The sequence below is a fragment of the Hippopotamus amphibius genome, chromosome 13, assembly GCF_030028045.1.
Source record: "Hippopotamus amphibius kiboko isolate mHipAmp2 chromosome 13, mHipAmp2.hap2, whole genome shotgun sequence".
Classification (NCBI taxonomy): Eukaryota; Metazoa; Chordata; class Mammalia; order Artiodactyla; family Hippopotamidae; genus Hippopotamus; species Hippopotamus amphibius.
The window spans coordinates 38496154-38517393 of record NC_080198.1 but is presented as its reverse complement, the minus strand read 5'-3'; the positions used below and the strand labels follow the sequence as shown (position 1 = coordinate 38517393).

General features: G+C 40.8%; 1 protein-coding gene across 1 annotated transcript in view; it reads right to left on the bottom strand.

The window, feature by feature from the left end:
* Positions 1–5929: 5929 nt before the first annotated feature.
* Positions 5930–21240, bottom strand: part of PRKAR2A (protein kinase cAMP-dependent type II regulatory subunit alpha) — a 98601-nt gene continuing 83290 nt past the window's right edge. Inside the window, exons 7-11 of the mRNA XM_057705168.1 lie at positions 18662–18763; positions 18407–18481; positions 12424–12489; positions 10335–10476; positions 5930–9855 (exon numbers count right to left, since the gene is read on the bottom strand). Coding sequence (XP_057561151.1) covers positions 9722–9855; positions 10335–10476; positions 12424–12489; positions 18407–18481; positions 18662–18763 — 519 coding nt within the window. The 3' untranslated portion in view covers positions 5930–9721. The remainder of the gene's footprint in view (positions 9856–10334; positions 10477–12423; positions 12490–18406; positions 18482–18661; positions 18764–21240) is intronic.

The following is a 21240-nucleotide window of genomic DNA, read 5'->3' as shown; positions in this document are numbered from 1 at the left end:
TTATTACCAGCACACGTGGGGAGTGAAGAGTCTAGTTAGGAACTCAGAAAAATCCCCATCGTGCTGGAAGCCAGCCTGGTCTCAGCGGGCCGTCTGCCTGCATTCTTTTTTTTTTTTTTTTTAAGTATACAAAACCAACACACAAAAATCAATTGTATTTCTATAACTAGCAACGAACAATCTGAAAATGAAATTAATGATTCAATTGACAATAGCATTTAAAAGAACAAAACACATATGAACAGATTTAACCAAGGAAGTATAAATCTTATACACTGAAAACTACAAAAATTGCTAAAAGAATTTAAAGAAAACCTAAGTAAATGGGAAAATATACCATTGAAAGACTTAATATTGTTAACTTGACAATACTTCCCAAAGCAGTATACAGATTCAATGCAATTCCAATCAAAATCTCAATGGTGGTGTTTTTGCAGAAATGGAAAAACTCATCCTAAAATACATAGGTAATTTCAAGGGACTGAGATTAGCCCAATCTTGAGAAAGAACAAAGTTGGAGGTATCACACTTGCTGATTTCATAACTTACTCAAAGTTACAGTAATCAAAATAGTGTGGCACTGTCATAAGGATAAACATATAGACCAATGGAATAGAATCAAGAGTCCAGAAGTAAACCATCACATTTATAGTCAATTGACTTTTGTCATGAGAGTCAGGACTATTCAATGAGCAAATTACAGTCTCTTTAACAAATTGTACTGGGAAAACTGGATATACACATGAATATCTTTTGAATGAAGTTAGACCCTTATACCATATATAAAAATTAACTCAAAAGGGATCAGAGGTCTAAATTTAGAAGAAAATATGCAGGCAGATCTGAATGACCTTAGATTTGGCAAGTATCTCTTAAACACCAAAAGTACAGGCAACAAAAGAAAAAACAAAACAATTGAACTTCATTAAAATTATGCATCAAAGGACACTTACTAAGAGAGTGAAAAGGCAATCCATAGAATGGAAGAAAAGATTCATAAATCATGTATCTGCAATCAGGACCTCTCACTGTCATTGGGATGCTTAGTTGCCTGCATTTTTAATGTACCTTCACTTGCATGTTGTAAACCTGACCCTTCAACCAGGTCCCAGATGTAAGACTCGCTCTCCTATGTTATAAACTGGCTTTACCCATTTGTCAGGTATGACGATAACCCAGTCTAGTTTTCAGTCGTGAGGCCAGCTCTGTCAGAGAGTAGGGGCTGCTTTTTCTGTGAGCCAGAGATGCCCAGCTTAAAGTAAGCACAATGGGAGAGACCACACCAGCCACTGGGCTCCAGCCACCTACTGTAGTTGGGCCCAGGCCCAGCCCAGGTATGTGAGAGGCAAGCCTGGAATCTTGCTGGGCCAACGCCTATGGGCAAAGCCAAGGGCAGAGGGGGTGGATGCCTTACCATAAGCCTACCTCTTTCTTCACAGTGGAGCAAGTGAAGGCCCTAGATGAGAACTCCAACTCATCCTTGTCTGACTGACCTCAGGCAGGAGCTGCCAGCCTGGTGGAACCATCTTGAGTTCTGAGGTAGGTGCAGTGCCTGAGTTGGGGGTCTGGGGGTCATACACCCTTTGTCCTCCAGCTCCATCCTAGTTGGGAAAGTGCTCTGGCTTCCAGAGCTGCCAGAGGGAAGAGCCCCTCATCTGGGGGTCCAGGCCAATGCCTGAGCCCATGCATGGCCCCATTGCTCACCCCAGGCGTGGGGCTGGCTGCACAGCTCTGAGACAGGATGCCAGTGGTCCAAGGTGGCTCATGCAGGATTCCGACTTGCCTGGGACTAATGCACATCTGCCTCAAAGACCTCTTCCTTGCCTGTCCTGCAGGCCTGACTCAGTTTCAGGGCCCTTGCTTCTTCAGCTGCTCATGGCAGGTATGGGAATGTGTACTGCAGGTGTCCCTTCATGCCCAGGCCTTTCACGTTCAGAATAAAAATGTCCAGTTTAACTATCCTTGAATGTTATATTGGAAAGTGCTGGTCTGCTTATCTGGTGGCTCTGGACTTTAGCTCTTCTTTTTCACTTATTTGCTAGAAAAACAAACAAACAAACAAACTGCATACCCCTGCCTCCTCTTTCTGGGGGTTGGAGGGCCTGGCCAGAGAGGAGACTGCTGGATCCTAGCTTTCAGCAGCATACACAGTGACTTTTCACCCTTATCTCAGTGCAATTCTGCAGAGGGAGGAAGGGCCATGGAGATTTGGGTGGTACTATCTGTTTCGAATGACTTCCCCAAGAGCTGACTGGCAAATCCCCATTCTTCTGCCTGTCAGGATGGACTGATTAGTGAAAAGTCAGGTCCTGCTGGCTTTCCTAGTGTCTGGGGTAGCTCCTAGTTCCCGTTTGGTTTCACATTCCAGTCTGGTCAGCCTCCTGCCCTGTAGTCTTCAAATGGGCTGGGCACTGCTTGACTCCGTATACTTAAAGACAAGCTAGATTACAAGTTTTATACAATAGAAAGACGTGCCCACAGGATCAAGGATTCTATTTGGGAAGAAATCAAAGAGGAAGGGGTAGAAATGTCACACAAAAGAGACACTTTCCACAAAATTTGATTCCTAGCATGTCATCACAGAAGGCAACCTAGGCCAGAAGGGCATGCCCAGCCAAACTTCATCTTGATATTTAGGATGACTGGTTCGAAGATGACAATTTCTGAGATGTCCTTACCTGGAGGGAGTGTTCCTTAAAATCTTAAATCTAGTCTTCCTCCTTGACAGCTCCCCAGGGGCTTCTGCAACCATAATTATGTGACGCAAGCTAAAGCAGTGAGGGGCACCGCATAATTGAGTGTCCAAACTACTCACTTTATGAAGAGGCAACGGGAGCCATATGGAGAAGCACAGCATGACCAAGGGCAACAACAGGCACTGGAAGCATGATCATCCTAGAAACAGGAGACTGGGGGTACTTCCCTGGCAGCCCATTGGTAAAGAATCCATCCTGCAATGCAGGGGATGGGGGATTCGATCCCTGGTTAGGGAACTAAGATCCCACATGCTGCAGGGCAACTAAGCCCGCGTGCTGCAACTACTGAGCTTGCGTGCTTCAACTAGAGAGCCTGAGTGCCACAAACTGCAGAGGCCACATGCTCTGGAACCCTTGCACTACAACTAGAGAGAAAACCTGCATACCACAACTAGAGAGAAGCCTGTGTGCCACAAAGAAGATCCTGCATGCTGCAACTAAGACCCAATGCAGCGAAAAAAAAAATGTAAAAAGATAAATAAATAAAATGAAAAAGGAGACTGGGGCTGCTGTCTATGTGAGTCCAGAAACATGAGGATAAGCTCCATAGCACTGGAAGAAAAGCCCAGGAATGCCCTTTGGACCCCAGCATCATTACTCTTGATAATTCCTGGGATTTAAACAGTGTCAGGCGAAGTGAGAGAGTAGCACAGACATAGATACACTACCAAATGTAAAATAGATAGCTGGTGGGAAGTTGCTGTATAACAAAGGGAGATCAACTCAATGATGGGTGATGCTTTAGAGGGCCAGGACAGGGAGGGTGGGAGGGAGACGCAGGAGGGAGGGGATATGGGGATATATGTATAAATACAGCTGATTCACTTTGGTGTACCTCAAAAACTGGTACAAGAGTGTAAAGCAATTATATTCCAATAAAGAGCTTAAAAAAAAGAGAAACATCTGCAAAAAAAATAAAATAAAAAAAAAAAAGTCAGGAATGTTCACAGCAGGTAATCAAGATTGTGTTCAATGAACAAATAAGCTGAATCAGACCTAATTTCTGACATTCTAATTCAGAACTGAGATAATACTCATCTGAATTCATAACTAATTATTTAATATGTTCCTGGTTGACACACTGCATTTCCTCAATCAGGTAACAGTGTGTATCACTGGCCATCATCTGTGGTGGGGCATTTGTCTGTAGAGAGGATGGGTAAAGGAAGCGAAATTCATATTTAACATGTCTTATAAATATTAAACATGAACGTGTTTAATATGAAGCAAAATTCAGATTTTTAAAAAATAAATAAATATTTATTTATTATTTATTTATTGGCTGCGTTGGGTCTTTGTTGCAGGCTTTCTCTAGTTGTGGCGAGTGGGGGCTATTCTTCGTTGTGGTGCACGGGTGGGCTTCTCATTGTGGTGGCTTTTCTTGCTGCGGAGCACAGACTCTAGGTTTGCAGGCTTCAGCAGTTGTGGTGCACGGGCTTAGTTGCTCTGCTGCATGTGGCATCTTCCTGGACCAGGGCTCGAATCTGTGTCCCCTGCATTGGCAAGCGGATCTTAACTACTGCGCCCCCAGAGAAGTTCCAAAATTCATACTTAACGTGAATGTCTTATGAAACAACCCCAATTCCTTAATCACATTTTAAGTAATACTGTTTTAACTGTTATAAAATTGATGCACTAAGATCGCTAAGGATATATTCAGGTAATTTTTTTGTTTTGTTTTTAACTTTTGGCTGTACCACATGGCATGCTGGATCTTAGTTCCCTGACCAGGGATCAAAGCCACACCCCCTGCAGTGGAAGCACAGAGTCTTAACCACTGGACTGCCAGGGAAGTGCCAATATTCAGATAATTCTGATGGGACAAATTTCTAGCTTCCTGTTAGAACATACATAGAAAGCAAAGTTCTCATATGGTGTTCACTCTTCATGGCTGAGACTGTGGACCATATGATCTTGTCATTGTCCTGGTACTTCTTAACTGTTCATAGCAATACCACCACCAAAACCACAAAGGCCAGACCATATTTAATTTTTAAAGCCTTGAAACAAGGCCAGTTTGTCTTTGGAGGGTTCAACTACCAGTTACTTGGGTCCCACATGGGTATTTTGTATATTCACCTATTACTTGGCCCTTTTGTACTGCCAGGTGAAGGTAAGATCAAAGTGGAACACGATTTTGTTATAGAATGAGCTTCCTTTGGTCACTGGGAAAGAAACTGTAAATACAGTGGGTTATCACAGAATCATCGCTAATTATAGAGCAATGATTATCATAGCCATGTTACAGAGAAGGAAATAATTAATATTGTCAGGCAGGAGATGGTTTCTGCTGGGCTTCATTGGTGGGTATACCTTCCCCAGCAAGGGATATACTAGATGCCCTTGTATACCATCCCCAAACAATTCAAACACCATGCTGTGATGGTTAATTTTATGTCTCAACTTATGGGCCATGGGGTGCTCAGATATTTGGTCATTGTTCTGAGAGTTTCTGAAAAGGCGGTTTTGGATGAAATTAACATTTAAATCAGTGGACTGAGTAAAGCAGATTGCCCTTCCTAATGTGGGCAGGCCTCATCCAGTCAGTTGAAGGCCTGAACAGAACAAAACAACTCTCCCAAGTAGGAGAGAATTATCCTGCCCTGACTGCCTTCAAACTGGAACATCGTCTCTTCCTGGGTCTTAAGCCTGACAGCCTTTGGATGGGAAGTATGCTATTGGCTCTCCTGGTTCTCACGTCTTCAGACTCAGACTGGAATTAAACCATCAGCTTTCCTATGTCTACAGTTTGCCAAATCACCCTGCGTATCTTAGGACTTGCCCGTCTCCATAATTATGAGCCAGTTTCTTACAATGCATCTCTCTCTCTCTCTCTTTTTGGCCACACCTGCAGCTTCTGGGTGGGATCTTAGCTCTCCAACCAGGGACTGAACCTGGGACACCGCAGTGAAAGCATCAAGTCCTAACCACTGGACTGCCAGGGAACTCCCATAAATCTTTTTATACACACACACACACACACACCACACACACACACACACACCCTATTGATTCTATTTCTCTGGAGAACCCTAATATATATGTCCAGGCCTCCTCTCTAATTTTCAAGAGCTCACACCCCAATCTCAATAATAAATCTGCTAGATGAATGCTGTGATGGGCTAGAACCTGAATAGGGAAGACAAACACACAACACAAAGCTGCACCAAAAATTTCAGACATGATTTGTCAGCCTTTATTAACCAATAGCAAAGCCGAGCCCTAGAGTTTCCTTTTAAAAAACCCAACCTTGTTTATGGCAAACAATGATTTTAATTATCTGTTCAATACTACAGGGCAAGAATTGATCGCTTTCTAATCACTTATTCTTCTGAGATTAAAATACAAGTGTAAAACAGGTTAAAATAAGAATCTCCCCAATGATTTAAAAATAATTCCAATTGAAAGACATTTCAAACACTGTGTAGAACTCAGGACCAAAAAGACCTTAAAACATTTTTACCTTTGAGGTAGCACAATAATGCTGAATTAGATTTCTTTTATTACAATGAGCTTAGGAAAACAACGAGGACTCTACCTTCTGCTCAAGGTGGGCTAAATGGTTTTATGCAAATCCCCCATGAGTTTAGTGACAGTTTTCTTTTTTTTCTTTTTTCTTTTCTTTTAAGTATAAAGATAGCCCTGCAGTGTGTAAAAGGAAACCCATGGGAAGGCTGCTTCCCATAAAATAGACATTAGAATCATTGAGGAACGTCAGCAGTGAAGACAGGAGGAACAAGAGGTAATTGTAGTGAAAAACCAAAACAACTTGTATCTTGGCAAGACTGGTTTACAAGTGCAAGTCAAGAACAAAAATTTCAACATCAGCCAACTGAAAACAAAATATAAAAGATGACATTCATGGGTCTTTTTCCTTTTTCTCTGTGCAAAAATGCTCTTTCAATTTTCCTAAACGAGAGGATTGTTTGTATACTGTGACAGGACAGGGAAATGCTGTGTGTCCAGGGGCTGTTGGGTGCCAGTGGCACCTCTGACTACTGTACCATTGTGACTAGAGAATCTAGGCAATAAGAGGATGAACATGACCTCTCCTGGCTGGAGAAATCATTTCTTGACACTTTGCTGTTGAATTCGCTCATTAAACTGTTCAAAGAATAGCTCCACCCTGATTTCTGAAAATCTATTGCAATTATACGTAACACATTTATATATAAGTACTACAGACTAGGAGGACAGAGCAGATGAACCCTTCCTTCAGAGAATACAATCAAAAGAAGAAAGTGGGTGTGATAAACTGGGGCCAGCAGGAAGAATAATACTGCAGGTTGGACCTCAAGGCTCTCAGGAACATTCTCCACCATGCAAAATCAATAGCAAAGCCAGAAAAGAGGGCATGAATTTCTAACCCATTATAGAAGAGAACAATATAAAACAATTATCAAAGACCTCTTCCCAACACATGCTCCTCCCTGTGAGGCTCAACTCTCAGTGCAGGGCTTGCCCAGCACAATGTGGACACCAGAGTCCTGAGTCAGACTTGGTCTGTCACCTTCAATTCCCTATGCTGTAAAGAAAATTGGAACACAGTCAGACTCCTGGCACCTTGGTAATGGCTGTGTCCTTTTCACTCACACTGGTCCCTGTAAAGTCTCCCTTCCTCAAGTCAGACCCTCAAGGGGCCCTATATGCAGTGAGGGTCTGCACTGATGATCCGTATGTCAATCCGCACTTAGAGCAAGAAGAATTAAACCTGATGAATTCTACTTTGTAAAACAGAAACCATCAGTAAGTTGGGGGTGTCAAAGAGGCTTCTATGAAGGGGAAGACTGAACTGGGATGTGAAAGTGGGCAGGATGAGAAGTCCCATCCCTAGCAGCCTGCAGGAGTGACTGGCTCGGAGTTCACAGATGGCCCTAATTCATGCTGGCGTGGGGGGTGTAAGGGAGCATCCACTCAGTGTTTAAACAGAGTCCTTACACAGTCTGGGGGCTAGACCTCTGTGTCACTCCTGAAGCCGAATGTACCTGTTACCTGTGTGAAAAACAGGTGTGGTTCCTGTCTGCTAAAGTACAATATCTGCTTCCTTAATTTATTTCATAATAGAGCAACACCATAGAAACATAGCAACATAGAAAAGAACCTCAGAAAATCGTGGGAAAAACCATACAGACTTTCCCAGTGCTAGCTGCCTGTTTTGGAGTATTAGTTACAACCTTTCACAATTTTGAGAGCTGCAACACAGGCCACCTAGGGCAGTCTGAAAGAGTCCTTCTGCTATCACTTCATGGAGCACAAGAAAAAGGGAGAATTGACCAAGGCTGTGACGGGTGACCACTCTGAAAATCTCTTGACCATACTGTCCATGGCAAAAGTAGACAGCCTGGCTTAGGAGGACAATGGAAGGTGACCCTGTGGGCTCCATCACTGTCTACAACAGGAATGACTCAAGACCCAGCATGTAATCTCTTAGGGATTTGTTGAGATATACAAGTTAAAAAAATTCATAATGGAAAGGGCCTCTTAATTTAATATAAACTTGGCTATGACTTCCAAATTTATCTTTATGTAAATTTCACACTGCTCTGAGGACCTCTTGTAGCATCTGATTCTAGGTCATTCTGAAGGAAAAACAATTCATTCTGAAATATATCTAGTTAATTATGATAATTCCATCAGAATTCTACCTGATATAATCAAAAGGTTAAAAACGTTTTAAAATACAAGCTAAATTACTTTCCTCTGGGATTAACAACTGGAACCCCAAATATCCCAACATCTTAATTAGAAAGCTCTTTGCAGTAATTCTATGAAATTGTAAACGGTGCTGATTTTTAAAAACTAACAAAAACAGTTGATCTTTAAGATGAATGCCTCAGTCAGCTGACAAACTGATATATGAATATGTCCAAGGGAAATTCTCTAGAGAATTTTTTTTTCAAAAAAAAAAAAAATAGCTGCTTCTTCTTTAAAGAGTTTAAAAATTGATGTTTCAATAGCAAAGCTACGTAACAACTCTGGAGTAGAAGGAAAGGGCTCTCTTTGCCAGCACACTGCCATCAGCTGGTAGGAGCAACTGGAAACAAGAGATGGGCAGGACTGCCCAGGAAAGTATTTAGGTCAGATACAGTGATGGCACTCCTAGACCCCAGCTTCTTATAAATGGACAGCAATTCACTCATGCAAACTGCACAGAGATTAAACAAAACAAAACAAAACAAAATCTACTAAAACAAAACAACCCCCACCCCCCCTCCAACCCAGAAAACCTTCCTTGGCTCTGTGCTACCTGAAGAATGTGCCAAACCTAAATTTTCTGCTCTAACGTGGGTTCTGATGTCTGATCAGTGTGCTTTGGGGTACTGACCTGCTGGGCCCTGGGCAGGGCCTTTCTCTAAGCATCACTGAGAGTTTGGGGACAGCTATCATGTGTGCCACTGTCAGAAGACAGTAAAATGCCACAGGACCACAGACCTCCATCACATCTGCCACCATTTTCAACAGTAAAACCAAAGGCTACAACTGTGAACAAGTGTGGACTTTCTCAAAGGACAAATGAGGAGACGGAAGGCTATAACATGTCCTCCCTTGAGAAAGGTTGGGGGAGGGTGTCTACAGTTAAACAACAGGTTTGTGCCAACCTGTGGTAACTTCCAAAAGCAATAGTAGCAGCAAAAGAGGAAAGGAAGATGTTTACACTTTGGACTTTGTATCAGGCACTTAAATTGTTGGAGAGATGCCATTTTGAACCAAAGATGTGAAAACTGGGTTGGAGTAATCATTACAAGTGGTCTAATAATGGGCTTTCAGAAGCAAAGTGGAGGTGTGGGTTGAACCTCTACCCATCCTTTAGTGCTGACTTTCAAGTTTTCTAAATGCCCACGGCCATGGCAACGGCAGCGGCGGTGGCAACAGCAGGAACAGTTCTGTCACGTTTTCTGTTTGTGTTCTGTGGCTGACCGGAAGGTTTTGGCGTCACACTGAGAAGGCTCTGGGGTGTGGCACACCTACTGCCCAGGGTCGATCAGATCCATGCTGGAGCCAAACATCTTCACCAGCTGTTCCTCGTAGTGTGAGATGTTCCTCTTCATGATGTCCATGCAGGGCCCCAGAAGCCTCTCAAATGCTTGTACATCCATAACTGCATTGTTAAAAAGAGGTGAGGCAGAGTAAGTTCTCTACACAATAATTAAAAGTCATTCCCCTCATGCAAACCTTTTCTTAAATATCCATTCCATTGTAGGAATGAGACTATTGGATACTGCACCCTTGGAAAAGGAAGGGATGTTTCTATGTGAACACAGCAGGACTATGTTATCAAAGTTTGAGACTTTGCAGAGCACAGCAGCACCCTTTCTCTTTGTTCCTGCACAGCCCTGGACACCTGTCTCCATCACTGCTCTTTCCACACAGCCAGGGGGCCTTTACACCTGTTCACAAGCTATTGTCAGTGCTCAGAAATGTTTGCTAAAAGAACACATGCACCCATTTCTGGTCTGTCACACAAACTGTTCAAGCCTAGATGTGAGTGAGAACTGGTGGAGTAAGTCAAGGCTTGCTGATGGGAAAAAAAAACTGCATATTAGAAAAAAACCATTAATTATAAAGAATTTTTCTTACCTAAGCATTTGACATCTCCCACTGCATAAGCTGAAGCAGCTCTGGGTTTGTTGGTGACCAGTGCGAGCTCTCCAAAGTATTGCCCCTTATGGCAGCGGGCAATCTCGACCTCCTGATTCCCACCATCTTTGTTTGCTTTAGTCTAGAGCAAGTAGAGAACATGACCAGGGCTGATTCCAGAATCACAACTAGGCATATCCAGTTGCACATACTTGCACTCCCTTTTCAGTACACTTAACACAATTACTTAGAAATTCACGTTGCAGAGACTCTAGCTGTACCATATAAACTGCATGGACTAATCTCAGTAGCTTGGTTTAACCAAAGGAGTTGGCTTTTACCAAGAGGTAAGGGGTGTGTGTGTGTATAATATTATAGTATATATTATATATTAACATCATATATTAATATAATATAGTATATAAATAATATATATTATGTTAATATACTATATATTAATATATAATAATGTATATTCTATACATTATATATATACATATATATGTATGTATAAATGCAATCCATTTGGTAGATGCTGACTTCTGAGACACAGGGAAAAGACAAGGTCTTTTGCTAATTCTTCCCAAACAATGTCAGTGCTTCTCTTAGGTAAAGAGTCACAACTCAGGGCTAATTCTTTTTGATTTGAGGCCATGCTTTTCTCAGACAATACTTTACAGTGATAAATTTTGTTTTTAGGTATTATCTGCATCTTAATTTAGTGGTCCCCCTACCACATTTGTTTACAAGAGTTAAGTAAGTAAATAATTCTAAAAACAATATTCAACCTTGAAATTTGGTAGTTTAAAAAAATCAAGCAGGTTTTACTTTATGCTTTTCAAATTACTGAAAACAATGTACTTAATTTTATTATCTAGAGTTTCTTATTTTTTAACAAATCCATCTGCCAAGCTAAGCAATAATTTAAGTAAAAAAATATTTACAACTTATAAGAATTAGTCTCAATCTTTAAGAATCACTTTATGTTACAGGCAGATAATTTTTTTGAAGATTAATTTAGAAAAATAAACAAAAGTACCACACTAGCTTACATGGTTTGACTTTTCCTCCTTCCACACTTCTGCCCTGACCTGTTTGCTCTGAAGTTGATCTGCCCCTTTCGAGCCAATGCTCTCTTTCCAATTTCTGTAGTATCCTCTGGTACTGCAGACATGTTCATGTCCACCTAGTCCCTTCTCTAGAGTAGCATTTATCACACTGTATTGTGAACACCAGCCCCGGGGGTTTTGATACAATGCAGATTCTGATTCAGTAGGTCTGGGGCAGAGCCCAAGACTGAATTTCTGACTAGCTCCCCCTTTCCCAACCCAGTGTCACAGTGCTGCTGGGCCTACAAACCCAACACTATGCTGTGGTCAGCAGGTATCAATGAATATGAAAAATGTACAAATATATATCAGTAGTCCAAAACCTATAAGTAAAAAATTATATTTTTAATTTGGAATCAAGCCATCTTATAGGCAGTGATCACATTTTTCTTTCTTTCTCCATACTTAACTTTTACAAAAAATATTCTGTAAAAGGTTTAGTATTATATATAACTCAGTATTTTAACAAATTCTTTATTCTTAAAAAAATTGAAACAGGGAATCTGATGAGGATGGATTTATGGTAAGAATCACTCTTCCTACCTATTGGTCACTGTGTTTTTTAGGTCTCCCTATCCATCAAATGGCCACAATAGTAAGTGTCCTAGACCTCCCTTCTTATTGCTCTGAAAAGGAAGCTTTGTCACATTCAACTCTCATGTGTATTTTTTATTATATAACTGCCCCAGTTTCTACTAGGGTACTTATCCTTTTTCTTATTGATTTGTAGGCCAATATTTCTCATATCATTAATTACATAACAGAGGTAAAGGCAACAGGAACATGAAAAAATATACTAAATTTTTACCCACGAGTGGGCTTAAACACTGGTATCTGTCAGTCACATATCTCACATAACAATGATGGTTTTTGTACACTAAACACATTTCAAATTATTAAAGCAAACAGTTACTTTCTTTGCATACACCTGGCATCTGCATCTCCCCTGGCATAACTCGCACCATCACACATGAACTTACCTTGCTTTTAATCAAGATGCTCACTTCGCCGGACTCTATAATGTAAAAGCTATCAGCCTTTTCACCCTGAAAAGGGAGAGGAGGTCAGATCAGAAAGAGGAACCAGAAATAGATCATTTTCACATTGCCTGAGCTCCAATTAGTATTTATTTTCCAAACCTACAAAGCAATCAATGGCTAACAAATTCACAACAAAACGAGAGGATACTGATCACCAGGGGATGTTAGTCTAACTACGACTAACAAACATCTCTCACTTTCTAACGTGGAATATTCACATTTATCTCCACGGATATGCCCTGGCTAGTAACTGCACAGAGCATCAGTACTCTTACTGCTCATATTGGTCGGCTATTGAAACCTATGATAAGGGATCAGTAGTCAAGTCTGCTACAGACAGCATCAAGGTGACTCCTGGCTACCCCTGGGTCATGGGGCCCATGGATAATCTTGACCATCAAACGCAGCCTTCCAGAGGACAGTGTGGATCTGGAGAAAGCCCTGCCTTGGTGAGGGAGGTGCTTTCATGTGGTTTGACGTCACTCTTATAAGCCTCAGGCTTTTCTTTGCTTGTTTTGATTTTAAACCACTTAGCAGAACCAGTCATTCAGGTAATTCAACAAATAATTAAGTGTTATGTGCCAGGCACTGTTCTAAGCATGAGATATACATCAGTAGGCAAAAAATATCCCTACCCTTGTGGGAATTACAGCCTGGCAGAGTAAACAAACTACACACGACCAACATAATGAATCAGTGAATTACGCTGCTGTATTAGAGGCAACAGGGCTGTAGGAAAAAAGTAGAGCAGGGAATGCAGGATCTAGAGTGCTGAGGGAGGAGATGTTGTAGTATGCAATAGCGCTTCGTTGAGAAGGTGAGATATGAGCAAAGGCTGGAAGGAGGTGAGAGGCAGGCAAGCAGATGTGGAAGAAGAGGCTTTCAGGCACACTTCTGTCTGATCCCTCACTTAACTTCTGGAGCAATGACCATCTACACTGAATAATTCAATACTAATTAAGTGCTCTCATTCCATGTGGGTCTTATGTCTTCAGTGAGAATCTATACTTCTTCTAAACATTCATAAGACTTCATGTCCTTTGACCACCACATAGACCTCCAAGCAGGCACCATACGCAGCTGAGGCTGACATTCCTGAGTTAATCTAGTGCCGGATCACCACATAATAATCACTGCTGCATGTGAGTGAAAGGCACAGCTTTATAAAGGGCTGTCTTCTGAGTTTCTATGTTGCTATGTTGGGCGGGTCTCCTACATCCAGCACCAAGTTCTATTTGTGTAATACAAATAGCTTTACGATAGGCGTTGATGAAGGATGGGAAGTCGTGAAGGAAAGAAACTAAGGAGGAGCCAGAGGAAGGGTCACCAAGATGGAAAATTGTTTCTAGGTCTAAGAAGGGAGTTTCATAAAGGAAGATGTGATTACCAGTGTTCAATGCTGCTGGGAGGTCAAGAGTAATCAAGATTCAAATGTATGGAAACACTCTAGTGACCAAGAAGAGAGTGGTGAGTGGTAGAGAAGAGCCGCAAAGGTGACAAGTGGTAAAGGGTGGTGCCCGAGCCCTTCGTTTAGATAGATGTATAACATCCATAATTTAAAGTGCTCATTTCAAGGCCATAACTTGATGAATTTTTACATTTGTATACACCTGTGTCACTACCCCTATAACTAATGAAAACTGCTTTGAGTGGCCCTACTTTTACCTTCTTGTGCCTGAATTCTGCTCTTATGTTTGAAATTCACCAACAAAGAGTAAACTGGCAAAACCCTGGGCACCACACCATTATTCCCAATAAAGGCAGAACTCCAGGGCAGTACATGCACACGTATGGGCTTTCTCCCTGTGACCTTGTTGTGTGGCCCTGGGCCTGCCCTCCAGGGCTTGTGGGTAATAAACCTTGTTTTCTCAAAGTTCCCTGATGGTTGTTGCTGGTCCAGCCATGACATTGGCTCTGCTGCGGGAAATGTGTGTGGAGGCTCACCACCAGAGCCTCCAGTAGTATGGGCCCAAGTGAGTCCCCCCGGCATTCCTAGCCAATAGCATCAAGAGGCTGAGACTGACACATAATACTCACTATGGTTAAGATGTCAACTTCTCCCCAAACTGAGCTATAGATTTAACATAATCCCAATAAAAAAATCTCAGCAGGCTTTTTGGTAGAAATTGATAAGTTGGTTGTAAAATTTATACAGAAATGCAAAGAGCATATAATAGGCTAAATAATTCAGGAAAAAAACCAAAAAATTTGGAGGGCTTAAACTATCTAATTTTAAGGTTTACTGTATAAGGCTATTGTAATCAAGACAGTGCAGTATTAACTGAGAGACAGACATAGATCAATGGAATAAAAAGAGACCAGAAACAGACCCAAATATATATGGCCAACTGATTTTCAATGCAAGTGTCAAGGCAATGTGATAGGAAAATCTCTTCAACAAATGGTGCTGAAACAATCGGACATCATATGAAAAACTCTAACCTTATACCATGTAATTAATTCAAAATGGATCACAGATCTAAATGTAAGATCTAAAACTATGAAACTAGAACCTCATGGCTCAATACAGTAGCCACTAGTCACATGGGGCTACTGGGCACTTGAACTATGGCTTGTATAAATTTATAGGTGCTGCAAATGTAAAATACACATTGAATTTTAAAGACTGAATATCCTCCAAATGTAAAATATCTCATCATTAAATTTTTATATCACTTAGATGTTGAAATGTAATATTAGACATATTAGGTTAAAATATATTATTAAAATTAAGTTCACCTTTTTTTTTTAATTTGGCTACTAAAATATTTTAAATTGTATGTGGCTCACATGATTTCTACTGAACAGTGCCTGCCTAAATAAAATAGGAGAAAATCTTATTGACTGGGCAAACATTTTTTTAAAAACAGGGCACAAAAAGAGTGAATTACAAGAGAAAAAAATGACAAACTGGACTCATCAGAATTAAAAATTTGCTTTTTAAAAGGTATTATTAATAAAACGAAGAGACGAGCCACAGTCACAACCACAACCACATTTTGGGAGAAATATTTGCAAATTATTTGCCTGATAAAGGGTTTGTTCTCAGAGTACATAAAGAATTCTTACAACTCAATATATTAAGAAGCCAAGGGACTTCCCAGTGGGGCAGTGGTCAAGAATCCACCTGCCAATGTAGGGGACATGAGTTCAAGCCCTGGTCCAGGAAGATCCCACATGCAGCTGAGCAACTAAGCCCGTGCACCACAACTACTGAGCCTGCGCTCTAGAACCTGCAGCTCACAATTACTAAAGCCCTCGAGCCTAGAGCCCGTGCTCTACAACAAGAGAAGCCACTGCAATGAGAGGCCTGCACACTGCAACAAAGAGTAGCCTCCGCTCTCCACAACTAGAGAAAGCCCAGGTGCAGCAATGAACACTCAACACAGCCAATAAATAAATAAATAAATAAATAAATAAATAAATAAATAAATAAATTCTTTTAAAAAAGAAGCCAAATGACCTAATTTTAAATAAGGCAAAAGATGTACTTCACCAAAGAAAACATATGGATGTCAAGCAAAGATGCCACCAACATGAGATACCACTTCATACTAGGATGGCTAACATTAAAGACTCGATACTAAGTGCTGATGAGGATGCAAAGCAACTGGAACTCTGGGGGAATGCAAAATGGTACAGACATTTTAAAAAACATTTTGACAATTTGTTAAACATATGTTTACCATATGACTCACCAATTCCGTAAAAACATATGTCCATACAAAGACTTGTATGTGAACGATTAGTGCAGCTTTATTCATAATTGCCAAAAACTGGAAAGACCCCAAATGTCTCTCAACTGCTGAGTGGAAAGATGAATTATGGTACATCTGTATAATGAAATACTACTCAGCAATAAAAAGGAACAATCCTTTGATACATATAACAACACAGATAAATCTCAAAAATATTTTACTAAGAGAAAGAAGTCAGACACCAAAAAACTACACATTATATGGTATCATTTATGTGAAATTCTAGAAAAGGAATTTCCATAGTGATAGAAAGCAGATCAGTGATTTCCAGGAGTAAGGGAGTGGGTGAGGGGATTTACTTAAAATACAAACAAGCAAGCTTTTTGGGGTGACAGAAAGGCTGTACATTATGCTTATAGGTGTGGTTATAAAACTCTCAAATTGTATACTTAAACTTGGTAATTTTATTGCATTTAAAACATAGGGTAACAAAGCTGACCAAACAAACCAATAAAATAACATAAAGCATAGTTTCTGCAGTAGGTCTGGGTTGGGGCCCAGGAACTTGAATTTTGAACAATTTCTAACATTCTGATATGATGCTAATGCTGCTACTCCTAGGACCTCGCTTAGAGAAGCCTTGGTCTAGAGACACTGCCAAAAGGGGTCTATAATAAGGTGGGTGTCACCTTAATTTGTGTCCATTCTGCACCACCACCTAGCACTCCTATCTTCAATAACACAGACATCCCAGAAAACACTGTGGTTTTTCATACCTCTTGACACACCTCCTGAAGGCCTAGGGCTTTCAGAATGAAGTAGAGGTCCTTTGAGGGTAAATTAAAGCACCACAGGTTCAGAAGAAAATGTGGCCAGTCAACATGTCCCATTCCCGCAATTCAGCTTTACATTTTTACTGTACCAGGATACCTGCCCTGGAACATAGCTCACACCCACAGGCCTTTGCTAACATTGTTCTCTTGCCCTGAAAGATCTTTCCCTGACCTCAACTGCTGAAACTGCACTTGTTCTTTAAGCTTAGCTCAAAGGGCATTTCCTCCATAAAACCATATGGAATACTTCCTTTTCTATATTCTCACTGTCATTCTTTTCCCTCTCATTATAGCACTTATATCTGGTCCTACTTGTCTATCTTAATAAATATTTATTGAATCAAACCAATTTCTAATTAAAAGAATTATTAACAGTGGGGCTATCTAGAAAACAAAGGCATTTAGAGATGTCACTTAGAGTAGACATCATTTTTTTTTGTTAGTCCTTTTTCTCTGGGAGCATGTCTCTCCCCTTCTATGATAAGCTTGATTAAGCCCTGTGGTACTGGTTGGGCCAACTCCACCTCCAGGCCCCAGTGGTGGTCTGGGGATTTAGGCTCCACCAATCTGAGTCTTCCTTCTACCCCAGCTCTGGGTTCAAGTATGGGCACATTTCCCAACCCAAAACAAACAGACTTTTTCCCAGTGTGCTTTTTTTTCTTTTTAATTAAAAAAATTTTTTTTGGCTGTGCTGATCAGCTTGCAGGATCTTAGTTCCCTGACCAGGGACTGAACCTGTGCCCCTTGCAGTGGAAGCACGGAGTCCTAACCACTGGACCAGCAGGGAATTCCCCTTCCCAATGCTCTTGCCAGAACCATTAGCAGAGAAGTTTCATACTTGGAAAAGTCTATAATATATATCTTTACCTATATTAAAAATGGAAACATAGTAGACTAGGAAAATTATTACATAGTGCTCATCATAATGTTCCAGTCCACTGTGTGGTGACCCTTACAGTACCCAAAAATAACATGACAAAAAGGTACAAAGGAAACACTAAAGATACCTTACAAATCTGGTCAATCACTGAAGACTGGTTTCTGTTGGATTAGCTAAGAGGGACTTTGTGCCAAACAGAGAGAGAAGGTACACAACCCTTTGACCTTCTCCAGGTTTTAACGGCGATGAAGGAAGCTTACTCAGGGTTGAAAGAAAATGACATCCAAAAGAACAAACACCAGAAGCCAAGGAAAGGTGAATGGAGGCAAGAGATGTGAGATCGTTTAACACCTTCAATCAGCGAGATGAACATCAGTGGGCTTCAGAAGACTCTGCAGGAAGTGTGCCTGCGTACCGTGCAACATGAGCTCCCCAAAGTCAGAGGACAAATGATTCACTAGTCCTTCAGGAGGTGGCTTCCAGGAAAGGAGCTGCGCAAGGCCCCCACTCACCTGAGTGATTATACGCTCTCCATCCTTGTAGACCTTTTCTCCTATTACATCCACGATCTTCATTCGTTCTGACACCTGAAACAATGAACATACTCACAAATTATAATGAAAAGATCTTAATTGAAAATCATAAATAGTATCTATACAACACTGAAATGGGCTAGAATAGTATAATTTAAGAAAGCTAACAAGAGAATCGCTTTAACAGCTTTTCTTACACGCCCCAAAACAGATTCTTATTAAAATAGGCTTTACCTCTAGTGATTTAAGGAGCGGTACAGATTCAATAAATGATTCAAACATCTTCCTCTTTTTTGCATTGTTTTTCACTATGATCCTTCTAAATGTCACACGGTCCTGTAAGAAAGAATATGAAAATTCTGGTAAATGCCTGTATAAGAGAGCATCTATGGTTTAATTAACTATGCCACAGCAAACATTAGAGGTCTCTGGAAGGTACTGGGTCAACCGAGTGTTTAATGATATTTCAATCTGAGTCATCACTAGAAGAAAAAGACCTGTAGCCTGAGCCAGACAGATGTCTCACATGTTGTCACTTGCTATCAAGTACTTAGTGGGTGCCACCTATGGGTCATAAATAGAATACAAAATTTTAAAAGTCCCAAACATTTACGAGCTCACAGTCACTGTTCAATGTGAAAAGATGCACCTTCAAAAAAAGGAGATAAAACAATCAGATAGTTCTTTCCTTCAAGGACTTTATAATCTTAATGGGGAGACAATACAAAATTTTTAGGAATAAAAAACTACAGTTTAAGATAGCATATGAAATGTGCTAGATGAACTATAGAGACAAAGTAAGTGCCACAAGAATTCTGAGGAGAGAGAGGAGATCATGATAGCCTGGAGTGATCAAGGATAATTTTGTTGCAAAAGTATAAATTTGTCTGGGATCTGAAGGAGAGGTAGGTTTCAAATTAATGGAGAGATAAAGTAGGAAACTCAAGATGGAAGGCAGGCATGTGAAAGATATCTTGACCCCAGCAAGTCACGGATTCATACTCAAGAGACAGTTATCCAGAGCTATGGTCAGGTACTTCTCAGATATGTGTATGTGTGTGTGGGGAGGGACACATAGCCAGGAGAATGTTAATTGCTTAGGCTCCTACATAGGCAGGCAGTTTTTTGTACCTAACTTAATTGTATCTTTCTTCTACCTCAGGCTCTCAGGAATAGAAAGAGTTTCTTTTTTTGAAAGTACAGTAATGACATCCTAAAGGCTGAAAGAATGAAAAACAGCAAGGGGGTAAGGGCATGTTTAGCCTGTAGGTTTGCTATTTTAGTGTTCTTGATGATGGGGTGGGAGCTGGGTGGAGAAAACGCATAGAAGACAACTGAGCTGAGATGTCTAAATAGGTTTCACTGGCTCATATTCCATCAGTCACAGAATTCCCTGGTCCTGTCCCATGCCATTTTTCATCTGCCTTACAGGAAAAGTCACCTACTGCATCCTACACTCCTAGTATAAAAGATGGCAGACTCCCACCCTCCCTTCCTAAACTGATGTACAAATTATGTCTGCTCTCTGGCATTAAGCCAGATTCTACCCCCATTTTCTTCTCCATCTGCCTGCTTAAAGAGAGACATTCCATCTCTGGTTGCTCTAAAGGGCTGCATCACTTGCCACTACCTTTTTGAAGTCCAAAGTTAGAGATGTATCATTTAAAATGTTACTGTTATATTTTGGAATATTACTCTATTATCTTTAGACTTCAGTTTCTACCTGTTTGCTGCCCCAATCTAGGCCAAGAGTGCTGTGGAAAGAGAACAATCAAGGCTGAGACAATGGGAATTATAAAGTTCCCTTCCTTGTGTTTGAATAGACATTGTCAAAAAAATGATATTTCTAAATCCATCTATAATGTTACAAGGATTACTACAATTGCAGCAATAAACTGTATGTCTAGCTAAAGAGAAAACAACTGATATCTCTTAGAGTGGGTTGTCTATTTGTATTTCAACCCTTTCTATGAATGCTTTTGCACTTCCCAGAGCTCTCATGCTGTGCAAGGCCAGTTCCTGTGACTGTGGACCAAACAAAAAAGCACCAGACACCAACTTAGCTTTCAGGGAGCTTCCAATGGAGCTGTGAAGAGGAAACTCCAACCATGAAATGGTAGCTCTCTCAGGCAGCAACTGTTCACAGTCAAGCAAATAGCCCTAAAGTTCAAAAGAGAAAAGCCATGCAATCCTTTCCTTTGACTGCAGAAGTCCCTGAAGAAAGTCTCTACTGGGACTTTCCTGGCAGTTCAGTGGTTAAGACTTCACGCTCCCAACGCAGGGGGCCCAGGTTTGATCCCTGGTCAGGGAACTAGATCTCACATGCCACAACTAAAGATCCTGCATGCCGCAATGAAGATCTCGAGTGCTGCAACTAAGACTCAGTGCATGCTGGTGGGAATGTAAATTGATACAGCCACTATGGAAAACAGTATGGAGGTTCCTTGCAAAACTAAAAATAGAACTACCATATGACCCAGCAACCCCACTACTGGGCATACACCCAGAGAACACCATAATTCAAAAAGACACATGCACTCCAATGTTCACTGCAGCACTATTTACAATAGCCAGGACATGGAAGCAACCTAAATGTCCATTAACAGATGAATGGATAAAGAAGATGTGGCACATATATACAATGGACTATTACTCAGCCATTAAAAGGAATGAAATTGAGTTATTTGTAGTGAGGTGGATGGACCTAGAGTCTGTCATACAGAGTAAAGTAAGTCAGAAAGAGAAAAACAAATACTATATGCTAATGCATATATATGGAATCTAAAAAAATGGTGCTGATGAACTCAGTAGCA